Here is a 19,304-nt window from a genome sequence, read left to right as displayed (position 1 = left end):
ATCAGTTACAATGTATGTGTAAACACATGAAAAAACAGTGTGTAATAAAAGCTATCATAAATAATTTAATATCAAACCATCATCGTACATATCCATTAACAAGCTAAAACTACGAATGTAAAAATTCTTCACAGTTTTGCTCCTGATTTAAGAATATCTGCCGCAAGTCTGGCGGCATAAACAGATGTGCCCCATGACAAACCAATTCCCTGTGAGCTATGTCCGTAATTGTGAACAACCTGTGAATAAAGTACCACAGCTAAACCAAATTTAAGATCCAATAATGATATTAAAGCTGCACGCTTCCAGATTCTTATCTAAAAAAAGATCTGAGGAAAAAAATGTTATCAACTGTACACAATAAGTGATTTAACCTAGCACAAGACACTTGCTATTCAAATAAGTACGCAATTTATCAAATTATTATCAAGTGGAATAAAATTTAGGGATACATAAAACTGTATTCATAGGAAAAGGATGCCCCCAAATACCACGGTTTGGTTAGTTATATTGTGTGCTTGTATTGTTGTGTTTAAAGTCTTACTGACACTGTTGAGATCAGCTTTACTCCTCAGGTGCCCACTCAGCCATATTCAGCCACGGACGGGCACCTGAGTAGAACCATCGACGTTCCGTAAGCTAGCTAGGTAGCTTCCTCACATGAGTTGGAGTATAAATATAGTCAATTATGTTATACGTAGTCACATTGTCATACGGATTGAGTAAAGTAACACATTTCATAAACTGTAGATATATTTTTCTTCAGTTTGATTATTTCGAAGATTTAAATCATTAACCCGGAAGCATGTCGCTTTAAATCTAGAATACATCACTGTTAAACAGTTTATAAGCCCAAGCTTAGAAAAAAGTTTGTTTAAATACTCATGTTTTTACTGTATGCTTTTGGCTTCCTAATAAATAGATCTTTAAAATAAAATAAAATCTACACGATCATTATCTTTCACATACATATGAAAAAAATTGTTAACTTACCGGAAGTCGTTTACCTCCAAAATGCATAATTTCCGGTTCAAGTCGAACTCTGTCCCTTCCAGGTCTCAATCCAACCCACTCGCTTTCCACGACTGCTCCCTGAAAAAAATCATCTACACGTTATAATGATGTACTAATATCATGAACGAACCAGTAAGGAAGCAAGAAGATGAAATTGGCAGAAGCAATGGCGTTATAGCTGTGAAGAATGGGGCTAAATGCTATGCTAACAATTCATGGTAGACGGCTTTACTGTTTCAAGTTATGGTACAATGTTATACTTTAAAGTTACTGTATAATTTTACTATAAGTATCTTAATTTCGGTTCTAAGGCGTCACTGTCAATTGAAGATAGAATAGACCTTACTTTAATGTTAGGACACAATTTTTCTACGCCCTCCATAATTGCCTTCGTATCACGCGGGTCTACTTCCAAGCTTGTGTTCCCGACTTGTTTTACTCCCCCTAGTCTAACAAGATCCTCCCTGAAGGTACAAATGTACAAGTCTAGTTGTTTTACGCACCAATCAACTTTACCTCGGACCAACTATCGTGGTAGAGCAGGGTAAAATAAGCCGACTTCTACCGTTTATGTCATTAGGCACTTCGTGGTCAATGAAGTGGTTTTGTTTCGGCGCTTGATTGTTCCCACAGCGGGGATTTGAAAATCTAATTGTCAAAGTCCAATGTAAACTCTAATTTATTGGAATCCCTTGGATCAAACTAAAATTTTCATATAAATTTACCTTAAAATCAAGTAGATAACCTTTAATGACATCCAAGGTGTTGTGAGCTCATTCGCAACTTTTCGGCCCTTTCCGTAAGTCTTAAGTTATTATAGATAATAACCGAGGATGTTCTGATTGAGCGTTAACTTATATAGAGCTATCTGAGAGAATTGACCCTCGATAAAAAATATTGTTATATCGCCTCAACTCTTTTAAAAGGAAGATAGTATTGTGGAAATATACCGTAGAGTTAAGACCTTTTTAAGCATAACTCATTTGAAATATATGTGTAGACAAATGTCAGTAAAAGGAGAGGCGTTAAAGCTATAACAAAATGGCCGAAAATCTCCGATTAACTAAAATTGCAATGTATTTACCCGGGTATAATGTAAGAATGGCCATCTGTGAGAAACCAATGCTTTATCCAAGGTGCCCGTACCTGAAATAAGCTTAACAATTTATCAAGTAAACATTGTCATCGCAATTGATTGATCACTATGGCACACCACAACTTTTCCGCGCAAAGTCAAAATACCTTACTTCTGACCAAGACACCGTATCTTTTTGTCATACAAAATGGATGTCAAGACTGCATACGACAAGAAAACAGATGATAATTTGCCAAAAACATCGAATTTTTCATTCCATCAAATGTGTCATTTAATTTGAAGCTTATTACTCTTTAGTACATGCTAAATGCTTCACTATCTAAGTCAAGATAGTGAAACAGTTGGGGCAAACTGTGAAAAATAGTTCTTTAATTGCGAAATTTAAAACTTTCTAGTACGTTTAGTTCATATAAATCATCGAAATACAATATAGATATGAAAGTTATTTTCGTTTGAACAATTTACACCATTTTGATAACCTCTTTTTTGTATATATGGTATTATTTTCATGTTTCCATGTGCATATTCTAGGCACCGTACAACTTGAACAGACACCGCATTATTCGTCATTAAATCACTGTATTTATTTTCTTTTCTTTTTTTCCAGTAATGTCGATCGACGAGAGATATTTACATTTTGGGTTTAAATACATTTGAAGAAATTCGAATATATATATATATATATATATATATATATATATATATATATATATATATATATATATATATAAAATCAACTTACTAATCTATTGAAACCATTGCACTTATCTAACTGGTATTTTTGAATTCGTCCTTCAAGTCTTCCATAAAATAACATTTTATTGAAAAAATAGGAAGTGAACAGTCTTCCTTCAAATAAAACATATTTGTAAGTAGATATGTAAGTTTGCAAAGGAAAACAATGCCAGTTATAATCAGTCTAACGGTATAAAATGCGGTGTTAGAAATCACTGTTGTGCGGTGCTCCAATATGCATCTCAAATTGACTTTTTGCATCACATTTTCCAAAAATTTACAATAGAAACACACCCTTTTTTGTGGAACTTTTTATGCTTAACCATTATATATATACGGGCTCGTCAGGTCATAGCAAAAACACATCGTCGTTAAAGCTACAGAAAATACTTCCCTTTCTATCTTCTTTTACTTGCTACCATATACAAGTTTTACTGAGTTTTAGTAGAAAGATGTCGATCATTATGAAGTAAATGTCGAGGTCAGTTGACAAAAAATAAAGGGGAATAATCTTGTGGATTGGGAAACGTTTTTACTTTCATGGACACCGTAGACAATGAACACCGACATGTAAAATTCTAGAATTATTTTAATAGAATATTATTTAGATAGATCTAGGCACAATTTACTTTTGTCATCGGGCTAATCGCATGACTCTTCCTTGTCTCTGGCTGAATGTCGTGCTTAATAAGCTCATGTAGCAATGCTATTCTTTCCTTACTTAGTCGGTACTTCTCCCAAACCTCCTTCTCTGTCAAAATTTCAAACCAATTACGTCTCTCCCTAGAAATTCTCGCCGTTCTTCTTCGCCGCGTTCTTCCTAACAAAATGTCGGCCATATTTACGTAAATTTTAAGTCAGGAAAATTTGAGCGTAACTTTACGTAAAAACTTACGAAATTTGTACTTACGCATTTTTTTATTGAAACGCCTTTACGTAAAAAAATCGTACGTAAGTAAACACTTACGCAAATCTTAGGCGTAAGTACGTTAGTAAAACGCTGCCCAGGTTTTTGCGATAAGTACAAGTCATATTGAGGTCGACCTGACCTTTTGTAAACACTATTTCTTCGAAATATGTGATGTTCTGCAAATTGTGTTGTGCTAGATTAACGATGAAATGTTTCAAAAATTCGATGGAATAATTAAAAAGTTGAAAAAAGTTTGCAATATCTAACAGTAAGGTATTTTATAAGCTATTTCCTACAATTCGATTAGCCCGCCATAACTATTTTGTCCAGAAAGATACGGTGTCTCGGGCAGAAGTATGATATTTTGACGAACGCGCGGAAAAGTTGTGGTAATCGCCCTATCGCCGTGGTTGGTGGCTGATTTAGAACACTTTTTGGCGTCGTGTTGTTGCTAGCGATAGTAACGGTACGTTGCGCACTGTCGTCTAGTCGTTCTGTCGTTAACGATGCACACCAAACGGCTCGAATCAAAGAATTTCCTAGATATATAAGCCAAACGACAGGGCGACATCGCAACAACGCGCAGCACAACAATGCGCCGATTGGCGTGCTTCGCTCACGACATGACGACAGTGCGACAACGCGCCGTCTGACGTGTTTTGCTAGCGACAATGCAACGCGCAAAGTGTACCAAATCAGCCACAACAGACTACACTTTGAATAAGAAAGAATTGTCAGTTTTACAGTATAAAAATTAAATCGAATTATTCATAAAATAAAATCAAGTTTACCCTGACAATGTGTCCCCTGACCGGATACGCTCGATTGTCATTAACCAACTGCGCGCTACTTGGTCCGCAACAGTTCATCACTATGTCGTATTGGCCTGAAAGCTAATCAAATAAGGTTATTATAAGAGTAGTGTATACGCTTATAGCTATAAGCTTATTGAAACACTCTCGAATCTGTTCCTGGAACCAAACAGTCTTGGGCAATAAATGTAAAGTTTCTTGCACAAGGAAACAACGGCTTGGCCCTGACAGGGTTTGAACCCACGCGGTAAGGAATCCTAGATTACTAGCCCAAAGTCACCGTAGAGTTGTAGTACAAATGCCTCGTAAGGTCGCATATAAATGCCGTAAGAACGCCATAAATTTGGATTTGGATTCACACGATCAAGCATCTAAGTTACATCTTTTATCCACTGTGTGTTCGAACATATCATTCTGGTGATAGAGTTTTTTTAATGTATACATTATTTTTTAAATCACAGTCACCATGAACAGGGAGTTTTGTATTCAAATTAAAAAGTACATTTTTAACATTCATAAAGATAGTCAAAACTTATTTTGCTATCTTTAATAATAATGATAATAATGATAATAATAATAATAATAATTATTATTATAATAAAAATAATAATAATAATAATTACCTCCCCAAGACTGTTAAGATGTCTTTTCTCAATTTTCCCGCCATTTTCTTCAAATCTGTGTTAGAACAAATATATTTTTTTCTTTATTATAATTTGATGTTGCTCACTATGTCCAAACATGTATTCGTTTCTACATTTTATAATGGTTAAAGGAAGGCCAGTTGTTAATGTTGCTAGAACTTGTTGTTCAACCCTTTACCCGTTGTTAATATTGATGTTATGTGTATAATAATGTTTATCAATTGTATTTAAAGAACAGCCATTACTGGCTAACATACATATGTGTTAGTTTGTTACCTTTTTCGAAGCCAGATTAAATATTTCCTCATGAAAATGATAATAGTAGTGACACGGAATCCGGTTCTGAAATAAAAAGAAAATATATTTAATAGGAAACTTAATACCACAAAAGAACTTCATTATATACGTATTTTCAATCTTATATTCAAGAAAATAAAAAATTGTTAACAATATTTTCGTAAATAAAAAGTTCACCTGCATAATTAGTATTGCATTATATTATAAATAAAGTTCCACGCCTCAAGGTGATAAGAAAGCAAGTCATGTAACTGTTTCTGCGTGTTTTGGAAATATGACTATATGAACTACTTGAGTACAATATCTTTGAGACATAACATTTATTTTGTTAATGTTCGAAATTTATTTCGATCTCTCTCTAACTATATAATATACAAATGTATATAAATAGCAAGAGTTTTGATTCTGAAGTTATGGTGCTTTAATTGAAATCAGAAATTCATTCCAACCTGAATTGCTGAAATCCTAAATCTGTAAGTTCTGACCTTGATAGTTCTTCAGTGCTGAATACAAACTCTTTGTACAGGGGATCCTGTGTACGACAAAAATTATATTATAAATGGTATAAATATATTTTGTATGTTGACCGCAAACTGGCGGAAAGTGATTTACAGTTACATTATAGAAATAATTTATTAAGAAATTAACTATGTATACATGTTTTAGATTATTGTCAGCGTTCCTGAATGGCGACATATACAATTTAAAAGATTTGACAATATATATTTTTTTTTAATTTTACCCCGACATCGCCTGCCCAATCAAAACGAACAGAGAATTTAATACCACGTGGAAACAAAATCACCGTGGGTTAGCAACTTTGGTCATGTGACCACAAAAGTCAACGTACACGGCCAAGGTAAGTATTTTAGTGATCATTTTTCTGTCCAGCCGATTTAAATAATGCTACATAGCCTACCGACTGCGGCAGTTCCGATGTTTTCTAAAAGTGTCTTTAGTTTCGTCTAACGTTTTGTATTTTATGAGAACATTCAAACAATATTTGCAAATTGTCGATGACAACGTACACACTATTGTGTAAAAGTGTTGATGAAAATTTAATAAACGATATGCATGTCAGTTCTAAGTAAAATTTCAGGTCTTAAAATATATAAGAGTGTAAGAGAATGTTTAATGAAAAAAAAAAGAACTGGTTTCCTGTTGTATTTTTTTTATTTATTTAAAAATTGACCAACTTACAGAAATGTCAACGTACACATACTGTCTAGATAGTGTCAACGTACACACTCCCAATTCAGTTTGAAAGTGGTCTGAACATGATGCTGCATTTTCGAAATAGGTGGCTTTTTCCAACAAAAAGTTGGCTTTCAATTTAGATTGCCCTCTCAAACTGTATATAATTACTATTTTTTTACAAAGGAAATAGTTAAGAGTGCATTTATTTCATCGCAAATAACCTTTAACATTTTTTATGTTATTTATTTATACTTTTGTTTTTAGAAGACAAATTTCCAGTTACTCAGACTGCTTAATGATTAGCTGAAATAGCCGTTTTTATATTTATACTGGATTAATATAGGTACACTTACAGCCAGGATAAGGGTCTCTTGCTCAACCAACTAGTGCCTTCCGTAGCAGCAAAAAGGGTCCAAGGTTGACGATGACGCCGAGTTACAATTTTATATTACCGGTTTTCAGCAGTTGCGTCACTTGATCCCATGATTACATCACTAATGTCCTGTTTACATTATAATTTCAAGAATATATCTACTTGCACGTGTTATGTAAAAAATATCTTATAAACAATTCACCATTTTATAGGTTGGTTAAGGCAACCAATTACACACCGTATTACCGGCGGCAGTGATGGCAGATCACTGCAGTTATGGCAGATATCTGAAAATTACCGATCGATACAGGTAGGTTATAAATTTGGTTGGTTTAATTATATTACACAAATACGGCCCCATTTCATTGCTATAAAACTTTTGTCCATTGAATGGAAATACTGTGGAGGTAATTTTGGACTCGTTTTTACCTGTTTTAAGACAATTTTGAGCAGGTTAAAAGAGACAGCCTCGGAAAAATCCGTGAAAATGTCTGTTTTCTGTTCAAAATGTCTCAAGTTTGAAGTAAATGGCAGGATTTCCTGTTATCAACATAGACGTTCATCCATTGGGGTCACGCAAGCCAAATATTTACCCCGTGAGCCTTTTCTTGAAAGTTTTACAGACGCTCAATCTTGTTCGGTCGAAGAAAAATGCTGCCGTTGTAGGCAGACACATATTATAAATGCTGCCGTCGATGGCAGAAATACCATGAAAGTGGCTAACATTCTGACAGAAAATCAAGTTCAATGTTTTATCAATTCCTCTTTTCTTTGCGTCCTATAAGTCGGAATTGAGACGTTTAACTACCATTTCTAATATTTTCTCAAGAAAGAAAAGTTATTTTTGCGGTATGTGCATCGAAAAACAATTGTATCATAGTTTGGAGACCTTTCTGTTGAAAATGTGTCAGGGTTAAATCGTATACATATACATGCACAGTGCGTTAACTGGAGTGCGGGTATTAGTTACCCGCACTCCAGAGCATGCCCATTGATTGGCACATTTTTGCTGGGGTTTACATATTGTGACGGCAGAGAAAGGGAAAGCGACAGAAATGTCATATTCAGATGTTCGTTTATTGGTTCATTTTTTTCGGGGTTTCATATTGTGACAACAGGGAACGTGCTTTTTTGTTTGAATATGAGACAAAAGAGAAAGAACACCAAAACACTCGGCAATCTGATTAATACTCCCCCTCGTACAAATCACATAGCTTCGTGTTTTGGTGCTTTTTCTATTACTTAATGGCGAATTGTGGCAATAACATAACTAGTGCAAGAAGGTGTGTTATTGAAAATCTCATGTTAATAGAACGTTCGTGGTGTAATCATAGGGTTCAAGTGATATAACTGCTGAAATAATTCCTATAAAATAGTCACTAGGCGTCATTGTCAGCCATTGGCAACTTTTGTTGCTACAGAAGGCACTAGTTTGGTTAAGCAAGAGACGCTTATCCTGGCTGTTTACGTTATTTAATGACTGTAAAATGATCTAGATAAATACAGTATACAATTGCTGTTTCAGCAAATCATTAAGCAGTCTGAGTAACTGGATTTTTTTTCTTCTAAAGAAAAACACAAAACAACAAATAGATTATTTAAAAAAGATACATTATAAAAAAGTTAAAGGTTGTTTAAGCTTATTTGTGATGACATGAATGCACTTGCAACTTTCTTTGTATAAACCTGCACTTATATACAGTTTGAAAGGGCAATCTAAATAGAAAGCCAACGAGCTTTTTGTTAGAAAAAGCCACCTACTCCGAAGTTGCAACCTCATATTCAGACCACTTTCAAACTAAATTGGGTGTGTGTACGTTGACATATTCTAGACTGTATGTGTACGTTGACATTTCTGTTGGTCAATTTTTAAATAAATACAAAAAATGACAACAGGAAACCAGTGAACGGCGATACATAGCATATTTTGGAAATGCTAATACTTGTAAATATCTATTGTCTACCGAAACGAAAGCGTTATTAACGTTTCCTTTAAAGTTTTGGTCAAACAAAAGGAAAACATATCAACTATTTCTAACTATTGTTTAAGATTGCCAAACTTATAGCTTAGACAGATGTGGGTGGTGACCATATGTTTTCACCTTTGGATGTAATTTTTGATCAACTAGATCATATCCACTCATTATGATTGTTCCGATTTCACTGGCTTCCGGGCTCAATGATAACTTCCGGTAAAAATTCCAAGATTCTCGACACCAGTTTCTACAACAAAGAAACAAATATTTAGGCTGAAATTAAGGTGGGAAATCTCCACGAAATGAGCTGTTTCTAGACAATCGGGTTCCTCTTTCCTAATACAAGAAAAGAATTAGATACAACAAATTGAAAGGCTGAACTAAATCGTGGCGCAAACCAAAGGAAGCATATTTAATGTCCGCGTATGTGCTTTTCAAACCGGATGAGTAAATGTTATGAGGCCCGTCCAGAAGAAATAAGTTGTTAGGAATTATAGAATGACATTGTTACTTGCAAACTCCTCACAGTGATTACCTCCCTTGGCAGAATTGTAATCACTGCCTTCAAAGACGTCACATGATGATGAAAGTCACATGACGTAACGTCGAAATTCAAATGTAAATATCAACCGTTACAAAGAAAATCTAACATTATTTTTCTCTTTCTGTTTTATTTTTAACTTTAAGTGCCTACGTTCGATATAGATTATCAAAAAATTATCGAAAGTATACAAAATAACGAAAAATAAATTCAAAAGCTAAAAAATATAAAATATCAAAATATCGTGTCATATTTTTTAAAATTAGTTCTAAATATTCATTTTATTTATTTATTTATTCATAAACATTGTTAAATAAATGAGAGAAAACTTATCTGATAGATAAAAGCAGTAGATAAAACAATTTTTGAAAAAATATAGTATATCAGAAATTCTGATATATCGGGACCTTGGTGGCAGAGATCTACGCCGAAGAATTAAGGGGAGATCACTGTGTGGAGATTGTGTTACTTGTTGCAAAGAAAGAAAATAATGAATGAAAATTAGAAATATATGGGAAAATGAATATGACGATTATATAGGACATATGTACACAAATGAAATATTCTAACACTCACGTGATTTTGTCACTATAGACAAAGAAGGAAAAAACTGGTGTTAAACAGCAAATAAACACCGGTAATGGACTACTTGTATATGAGCTGCTATGTTTTCACCCTCGATTGTTTAGTTTACAAAGCATTTTAAAGCAACAATAAAAAGCATTTTTGTTTATATTTTCAGTTCGTATAATGTTTTCTTTTCATACAATACCGAAATAATATCTCACATACACTAACGCCACATATTAGATCCATATCAGTTAATGAATATTTTGACTCCGTAAGCAGCGTAATGACGTCATCCTAAAGCCCGTCTCACACAAAACACGGTTGGGCACACGGTTCCCGTACTCGGTTATACACGGATTGGCTGGTACGAGTATTAAGCTCCAACCGTGCCTGGGGATTAGTTGGCACGAGTTAAACTAAATGTAGCACGAGCATGTACGAATAAAGGACGGATATACTCGGTCAAGCAAGGTTTGAACACGATTTGCATTCGAATACATACGATTGTTGCACGGTTCCAAATACGGCCCAGTACGGCCTGGTACGATTAATCACGACTTTTACTCGACTTGCTCGACTTTCACAGGGTTTACATAGGGTCCCGTCGACTTTTGTTCGAGTTGTACTCGAATTATCAATTATTTGTGTATGCTTTGATATAAATTGACCCATTCTGATGGCTTGTCTTATAAATTTTCGAACTTTTAACGAGGAACACCTATATAGGTGAATATTGGTTATATAAAACAATGCCAGATGCAACAGATGACAGAATAAGGGAATTAGAAATTATGATAAGCCTGACAGACATTGGTGGGTCCCCCTGCTCATCCGGCTCGACAGGGGCAGAAGGTTGGAGTGGTCGGCAGGCCTGGGTGGCCCTTCTTGCATTCCTTCTGTGCGTGGGAACCTTGTTTTTTGGATACATTCTAGTATGATGCAGCAAGTGCTCTAGGTAGATCTAGAATTAGGTGTGGCAGCAGGTAGTTGTGGTTTTCGTTGTACAGTTCATGCTGATATAGAGGCTGTGTGAGACCGTATACGAGGCCGTGTGAGACCGTGTATACCCGTACTATACCGTGTAGGCCATGTATGATTCGTACTTGAACCGTATTGGTCGTATGGCGATCGTATGAAACCGTATGTGCACTCGAGAGAATCGTACCGTGATCGTGTGACATTCGGATGTTAATCGGATGTTGGGTGTAGGACTTGGGGACGGTCTCGAACGATTCCATACGATTTATATACGATCGTGGCACGGTTGGGCTCACTCGTGGAGTGGACTTCAAATACGGTTGTATATACGATCTCATACGGTCTCACACGGTCTCTTACGGTCTTGTTCGATCGTTTATACGATCATACACGGACATTACATCCGTACCAGTTTTTTAAAAGTTTTAAAAATCTTACACGGCTTACACGGATACACTCGAATGGCCCGAGTGTCACTCGGTTAAACTCACGGTTAGTTCGGTTGTTTGTACGGTTTACACGGGTGATCAACCGTATAAGCCGTGTGTTCTGTGTGAGATGCGCTTAAGTAAACAACTCATTCATAAACAAGCTGACGTTATTTCATACAATTAAATGGGGCAGTGGTGTAAACACAATACGACGTAAGTTTTTATTGTTGAAAACTTGATAAAATAACGTTTTTTTTCTAACTAGTTGTTTTGTTTAATAATTTCTATATGTTTGAAACAGTAAGGTGCGAAAATCGTTTTTTTTTGTATCTTTTTTTGCGATTGTATGTATGTTTTGTATGTATGTAGGAAAAAAGTATCTTTTTTAATGTCTGTGTGTATGTTTGTGTATGTATATTTTCTCTGACATTTTCTTTGTTGTTTTTTTTCTGTCTCTCTTTCCTTATTTTTACACCAAATAATGTTAAATATTTTTGAATATACTTCAAAACGCCTTCTTTTTTCATTATCCCTTTCTCCAAATAATGTTAAAATGTCTTTGAATATACATGTACTTTAAATTTTCAGTCCCTTTATCTGAAATACTCTTTCTATTATTCCAAATGAATAAATATATAGTAGAAATATGGAGTAAATGGATGTCTTTCATACTTATGTAGTTTTGTTTTTTTAGTTTTTTTTTTGTTTTTGAAATTATAGGTATGAGTCTATGAATTGTATGTTAATATGTATGTTTGTATTGTTATACTACAAATATCAAATAAATGAAAAAAAAAAGGTGCGAAAATCGAACAGAGTTATACAAAAATCGGCACCGGAAGTAAATTACGCTTGAAAAATAACATTACTATAGTGATTTTTCCTTATTTCATCGTGTTACAATCGAAATAACATCGGTCTGAGAGCAATCTCCTACGCAGTGATCTCCCCTTACCAGTACAGAGATCTCTGTCATCACAAACATTGAAACACAAACACTGAAAAATCAAAATTTTGATATTTATGTTTTTTAGCTTTTTAATCTATTTTTCATTATTTTGTATACTTTTGATAATGTTTTGATAAAATATAACGGACATAGTTACAAAAAGTTAAAAATAAAACAGAAAGAGAAAAATGACGTTAAATTTTTCTATGTAACGGATGATATTTTCATTTAAATTTCGACGTTACGTCATGTGACTTTCATCATCATGTGACGTCTGTGAAGTTTATAAAGGGAGGTAATCACTGTGAGGAGTTTGGTCTGAGAGGTGTATATCGGCTATTTAACACCGGTTTGGAGTTTTGATTCGTAGGAATTGACTACGTGGTCAATTCCTACGCATCAAAAACTCCAATCCGGTGTAAAATATAACCGATATATATACACCTCTAAGGCCGATGTTATTTCTTAAACAAACTGACAAAAACTACAGTGTATATTTGAACGAGCAATTATTATACATGTCGGTATACCGGTATTACCCGCGTGACACTAGCAAGAAAACTTATTCATTTGATATAAGAAAGGCGAAACCGGTTCTGGCCGTGAACGTAACCTTGATACAATTTGAAATTTATAGAGCGTTTTAACATCTGCAGAGCGGACAACAACAGTATTACTTCTTGCCAAACGAAAAACTGATTTCTTCTTGCCCAAAGAAAAAGTTAATATTAAATTTAACCTGTCTAGAGTAACACATCTCAACAACACCAGAATCTTTGTCTCCCGAAGGGTGCTGCTCCGCAGACGTTGTGACTTTTCAATTGTTTTCGTTTAACTTTTCTTAAATCAGTTTATTTTCATCTGCATGTAATGTTGGGTTAAGTTTTAATATTTTCATAAAAATACGATTTCGCATTTTGTAATATTTTACTGTTCCTCAAATTTCAAATCAACACTCACTTGATTTAATGGAAAGAATAAAATCTGTATTGTTGTTGTTGTAGTTATGGGTGCAGCTTTAAAGAAAGAGAAGATTACCTGAGATCTTCGATGGATTCATTAGGGAGAGACGTGATAGATGGTATAAACATTCCGCCACTCCCATAACTTGTCGTACCCTCGTACAATTTGTCGGCAATCACCGTGACTCGTGCACCGGGAATTGTCGTCTGCACGTTGATTGCAGTGGACAGTCCTATCACACCGGCCCCAACGACAGCAACGTCTGTAGTCATACTTCAGTAAGCAAGCCCCCGATGGAGCAATATACCTTAAAATCAAAATCAAGTTTTTGACTCTCACACGTGTAGTTTTCTGTACGCGAGTGTTTCGTGCAACCCGACATTCCATAGCGTAACTCCGCCATCCAGCCTCTCAAGTGTTGTGTCACGATCATTGAATAAAAGAAAGGCGATAATTAAGTCTTAATAAAGTAAAGATTGCAGACTCAAGATTGCAATCTTTACTTTATTGAGACTTTATGGTATACTTTGATGGTATATTTTTTCATATTGTTTGAAAACCATTTTTAACGTTATAATAGATGTCCCATTCGTGTTTTAATAATAAAATAGTTTTGATAGAGTGTTTACAGGGGTGTGTAACGTTGGAGGCCAGCACCTGACCCCTAAGCGTCTGTGGTATTTTCGCTGGACGTCGGACGAAAACACGAAAGTACAACATAGCCATTACTTTGTCGTTTTGTTTTTTTTCAGCTCGCGGTGCGCCATGCAGGCGAAAACACGAAAATACGATGTCACCGCATCTTCTTAGCTTGCGCCCCGCGGAGCGAAAGTACGACAAAGTCGTCAATTTGTCGTATTTTCATGTTTTGGTCTGAAGCCCCGTGGAGCGAAAAAACGACATGGCACGTATCAGCCACCATACCGAATAGATATTGAGTTATCTCATGTATGGGTAATAGCTTTGCATTTACACTTAGCATGATTCTGACACAACAGAGTAAAACTTCAAACAAGAGTATATCAGAATCTCATATATATGCATCAAAGTATTTTGGTTTATCTCGAGATCTGTTGTAGAGAAAAGTTTGCTGAGCAAGGAGTGTGTTTTTCTTTTTGTAGAAAAATTGATACCTTCCTCACATGATGGAATGCAAAACACCTTTTTTTGGAATCGAACCTTTCAGTGTGCAACCTTAACCACTACGTCACAGATGTCTCATGAAGATGTATACCAAATATATTATTCACAATATTGTAAAATATAACCTTTAATATAATTAGATTACAACATAAACTTGAACAAATAACATAAAATGTCATCGTCATCAGTACCCACGTGTTCTTCTTAAAATACCTTCATTTTCTTCACACATATGACACACATATAAACCCATCATTCGTTATCGTAGTAAAATGAATTTCTTATACATGTCATTTATCAGTTATCAGTGAATTTATGTAAACTCATGTTTACTATACTGACGGAAAACTACAATAAACCAAGTTATATTACACAATTTAACTTGTAATATACGTGTTTATTTGCGTTATGCACAGAAATGCTCACATACAGTAAGCTAAGTCTTGTATGCGGGTGCAACCCAACTCTGCCAATAGTGCAAACCGCATCGCTCCTTTTTTTATTCTAAACGAATAGTATATAGGAATATAAAAGGTATACGTATATGTGACAAAAATAACGAAATAAACTTACTTTCGTGAGCAAATTATACTGTCCTGTATTTATAGAGCGCCGGGTATACTTCATTTAATCATTTCATGCATCATACACAAACAGATAGATATAACTAAAATGTTCATATAAACCTACCTGACATACACATAGTTATACTGCTGCGACACGGGGTGCACTTCAGTGCAAAACAAGAGGACCATGATGCTCTATATCGCTCACCTAAATAACAAAGGACCGATACTATTGATAAAAAGCAGTCATTATGTCAAATTCTGGGTCAATTGATATCAAAGATAAGTTCAAAGGGTCAAATATATATAATATATGAAAAAGTAAATATGCTAATAAGCCAAAATTTCGTGACTGACATAAAAATGTGCATCCAAATTTGATAGTTGTAATTTAAAATGCAAAATGTTACTGGGCCATGACCCCCATGGACCAATTTTAACCCAACTATAATTTGAATAAACCTGCTAGAGGTCTTCTATACGATTGTACATGCAAAATATCTTAGTTATAAACTTTGCGGTTTCCGAGGAGAAGCTTTTTGGGAGCTTTAGTATCATTTAAGGAGATTTTATGACCCTCTGGGGTCATTTATGACCTATTAAGACTTTAACTTGAATACACGTGGTGGAAGAGGACCATTAGCCAACGTTTCATACCAAATATTAAAGCTTTAGCATGTGTGGATTTAGGGGAAAAGAATATTTTTAGTTTTCACTAAACACATACTGGGAAACTAGGACTTTCCAGGCGGAGCAATTTTGACCCTAGTACTCTAATTAGTCCTTGCAATTTGTAAAAGATTTTTTTCTGATCTCCACATGGAATAACTTTTTTTTAACAGCTCAGGTGAGCTAAAAAATTCTCTTAAAACTTTATGTTGTTTCAGGGTATAAAAATTATGAACGTGATATTACATAATGTATTGATGTACAAACCGATGATAAGCTACTATTAAGTTTACTTCACTTTTACATAATTAATTACATATATATTATAAGTTATAACGATTGTTGACACGTTATATGGCCCTATATAAACGACTATTTGTAAATATGACCCGAGCCGCTAGGCGAGGGTTATATTGCAAACAGCCGTTTATATACGGTCATATAAACTGTCCACAATCTTTATAACGAATTTATAATACAGCAAGCATCATTTTTTAGAGAAAAAAAGTAAGATTTCTTCATGAATTGACAGCAGCCGTGTATATAAAACTATATAAACGTCAGGATTATCCAATGAAAAGTGACGTTGCAAACGTGCAGTATTATAAATAAATATATATATATATATTGTTCATTTCACAAGCGCACTCAAAGTTTGTCGTTCCTTTAATTTTAACTTTTCATTAAGAACGGCAATACGCTACGCGCATGTCAGTTTTCCCGCAACAATATTATCAACCCTGTTTTGTCATCAAAAAAAGTAAAGGAGATGATACGTAATACAACGCTGGCAAAGTAATGGATTTTTGTTATAACTTGGATTGCTAAAATAAACAATTTATCCTAGCATTATATATGCTTCAAAAATGGATTCTGATCACTTTTTCATGAACACCATTTATAATACTGAAATAACCTTACATAAAACTGAAATACTTTATTTGTATGGGGCATTTCAATGGTGTTTTCCAAACAACAAAATGAAAGTTTCAATAAACTAAAAGCAGTGATTTGAATAGATCCAAACATTTGTAGCAATTTTGAAAATTTCTCCTTATGTTAATAAACAGCATAAAATGAGAAAAAATAACTCATGTTATTTTACACTTCAAATACTTTAGCATTTACTTCCATTTAAGCGGCTTTCGTACTACTAAGTTGCTAAAGCCTCGGTTCCCAGTACTTTCCTCGAAATGATATTTTTGCTGTTTCTTACAAACAACTTAATATATTGCAGATAATCGAACTTCATTAAATATATCTGACTGAAGAATGTTTGAATTTTTTAACAATTTGTTTGAAACCTATAATTGTTAGATCTAACAATCATCTCAGTGTGGTAGGTTCGAATTCCTTCAGAGATTTTGGATTCTTTCATGTGATGAAACTATCCAGCTAGCTAGTCAGTGATTCTACTTAGTTTCCCGTTGGTGGCATCATAAAATAATCCATGGAGGGGCATCTGAAGTTTTCTTTCATCAGTAAAGTACGAAAGCTACTGTTTGACCTTTATTGTATTCGTGCGAGGTAAAACCCAACAAAAAAGTGAACTTTGTTGAGAGGTTACCTGTTACAGATATAAAAAAGATTTCCATGGCAATACAAATCAATGTACTATAAGATCACTATCAGATAAGTATGATATCATTGTTTGCTAATAAATCAATTTATCTCTGATAGTAAACCATCATAATAAACATAAATGATAAAGATTTTGAATAAATTTTCCACGCGTTTAGTGACACAATTTTAGATAAAAAAGTGTTAATGTGATTATATAGAATATATGGCATGTAAGTTTCCATCCAGCATTGTCCATAAATTGGCACCTGGTGTAAAAAATAGACTATTCACGTTTTGTTGTTGTTTAGGGGTTATATCAGTATATTTCACACGGCAGTATCCTCAAACCCCAAGCGAGAAAATCATAAAGAGAGGAATAAGGTTGATATATTTCAAAATCATTTACGTCAAGATAGCAAAAATGGTGCCAGGCTCTTTCCCATTTTGGTGAGCCCTCGACACTTCCGTTGCAGAGCCATCGATCAAAACAAAACTGATATTAGGTAATAAAGGAACATATCTTTAGCAAGCATGTGAAATATTTACATTTGATGGCATCATTGGACGAAAAATACAAAGTTTGACTGAAGTGATGGTGTTGCTAGTTTACACTCCGAAAGCCACACCGAATTTATCAGAGCACAGGTCAGCCACCGCATCGTTCCTGGGCATGCTGCAAGCAGTACCAATTTCACTTTCGCAAGGTACTGATAACTTCTGTATATGCAATAGCAGAGGTACAGTGCGAATGACCGAAGAAAGGATTTCATGATCAATCACAACAAAAAGGATTTGCGCCGTCAGGAAATCGAACACTGGTCGAACGATTCACAATACAACGCTCTACCTATATTGTGCTAACCGAATGACTTAAGTTTGCCTGAAGTATGACTATTTCATTATTTTCAAAACAAACTTGGTATATTCTGTCCAGAATAAAATATGCATATTTAGAAAATATTATGTGCGAAGCAATTGCAAGCAGTCAATTCCTTTCGCCCTGCGCCCCCCCCCCCCCTCCCCGCTTATAAGGGTGTTTTCGCCCCGCTACCTGCCTGCGAAAAGTCGAGAAATCAACAAGTTAAAATGGCGGGGTGCGGAGCGAAAACACGCTAATAAGCGAGATTAAAGAAATAAAACGGCGGGCGCAGAGCGAATACACGCTATTTAGCGGGGGACGCGGGGCGAAGTTTAAGCTCCCCGCTTATAAGCGTGTTTTCTCCCCGCGACCCGCCTGCGAAAAGTCGAAAAATGATATGTTTAAATGGCGGGGCGCGGGGTGAAAACACGCTAAATAGCGCGGGGCGAGTGGCAAAGTTTGATTTATCAAACTCCGCGACCCCGCCGATTTAACTTGTTAATTCTCGACTTTTTGCTTGGCAGGGTAGCGGGGCGGAAACGCGAATGGCACAAATCAGCCAAATATGCTTCAGATAAATTTGATAGTCATTCGACGCATGTCATCCAAATTTTGACAACCTTCCGAAAAGTGCTTATGTCCTAGATCTAGGTCATCGTATCAGTTTCAACTACACCACAGTTAAACATGTCTATTAAGACCACTGTTTGAAAATGCAACAGTTGACATTGTTGACAGGTACTTTCTCAGTACATGTGACTGAAATATATTTCCTTTTTCTATAGGGGAATGTGAAATTCTGGCGTCGTCAAGGATCATATTTTGCTGTAAATGGTGTTTTATTGGGAGAGAGATGGGATTGACTGTATCTTTTTTAATGGTCGTTTTGCGTCGGTCAGTTTGTCGGTTAACTACCGTCTGGGTCGGACATTGACACAACTTAGTTATATAAACAAGAAACATTAACATCTGTTGAAGTCACGGAACAAGGACGTGTAGTTTTATTAAATAAAATTCG

The 19,304-nt window shown here is 35.1% G+C and overlaps 1 protein-coding gene across 1 annotated transcript; it reads right to left on the bottom strand.

Annotated features, from left to right (window-relative positions):
* Positions 1 to 46: 46 nt before the first annotated feature.
* On the bottom strand, positions 47 to 15,366 carry LOC132721618 (D-aspartate oxidase-like). The gene is made up of 11 exons (XM_060705938.1): positions 15,320 to 15,366; positions 13,562 to 13,793; positions 9,181 to 9,301; positions 5,958 to 6,040; positions 5,488 to 5,553; positions 5,191 to 5,245; positions 4,547 to 4,648; positions 2,099 to 2,160; positions 1,361 to 1,478; positions 994 to 1,092; positions 47 to 239 (listed from the first exon to the last, which is right to left on the bottom strand). Exons 2-11 carry the CDS (start codon positions 13,756 to 13,758, stop codon positions 129 to 131), a joined length of 1,014 nt encoding a protein of 337 aa, XP_060561921.1. The 5' UTR covers positions 13,759 to 13,793; positions 15,320 to 15,366; the 3' UTR covers positions 47 to 128.
* Between the last annotated feature and the right edge of the window lie 3,938 nt (positions 15,367 to 19,304).

This window comes from Ruditapes philippinarum, unplaced genomic scaffold, assembly GCF_026571515.1.
Source record: "Ruditapes philippinarum isolate M1 unplaced genomic scaffold, ASM2657151v2 ctg1526_1_1_1_1, whole genome shotgun sequence".
Taxonomy (NCBI): Eukaryota; Metazoa; Mollusca; class Bivalvia; order Venerida; family Veneridae; genus Ruditapes; species Ruditapes philippinarum.
This window is presented reverse-complemented; position numbering and strand designations above follow the sequence as displayed.

Excerpts from the sequence above, each read along its gene's own strand:
- LOC132721618 (XM_060705938.1), bottom strand. The coding sequence starts at position 13,758 with ATGACTACAGACGTTGCTGTCGTTGGGGCCGGTGTGATAGGACTGTCC. Across the intron at positions 4,649-5,190 it reads ATCTTAACAGTCTTGGGGAG|CTTTCAGGCCAATACGACAT; the intron begins GTAATTATTATT and ends TTATTTGATTAG. Across the intron at positions 1,093-1,360 it reads AATTGTGTCCTAACATTAAA|GGAGCAGTCGTGGAAAGCGA; the intron begins GTAAGGTCTATT and ends GATTTTTTTCAG.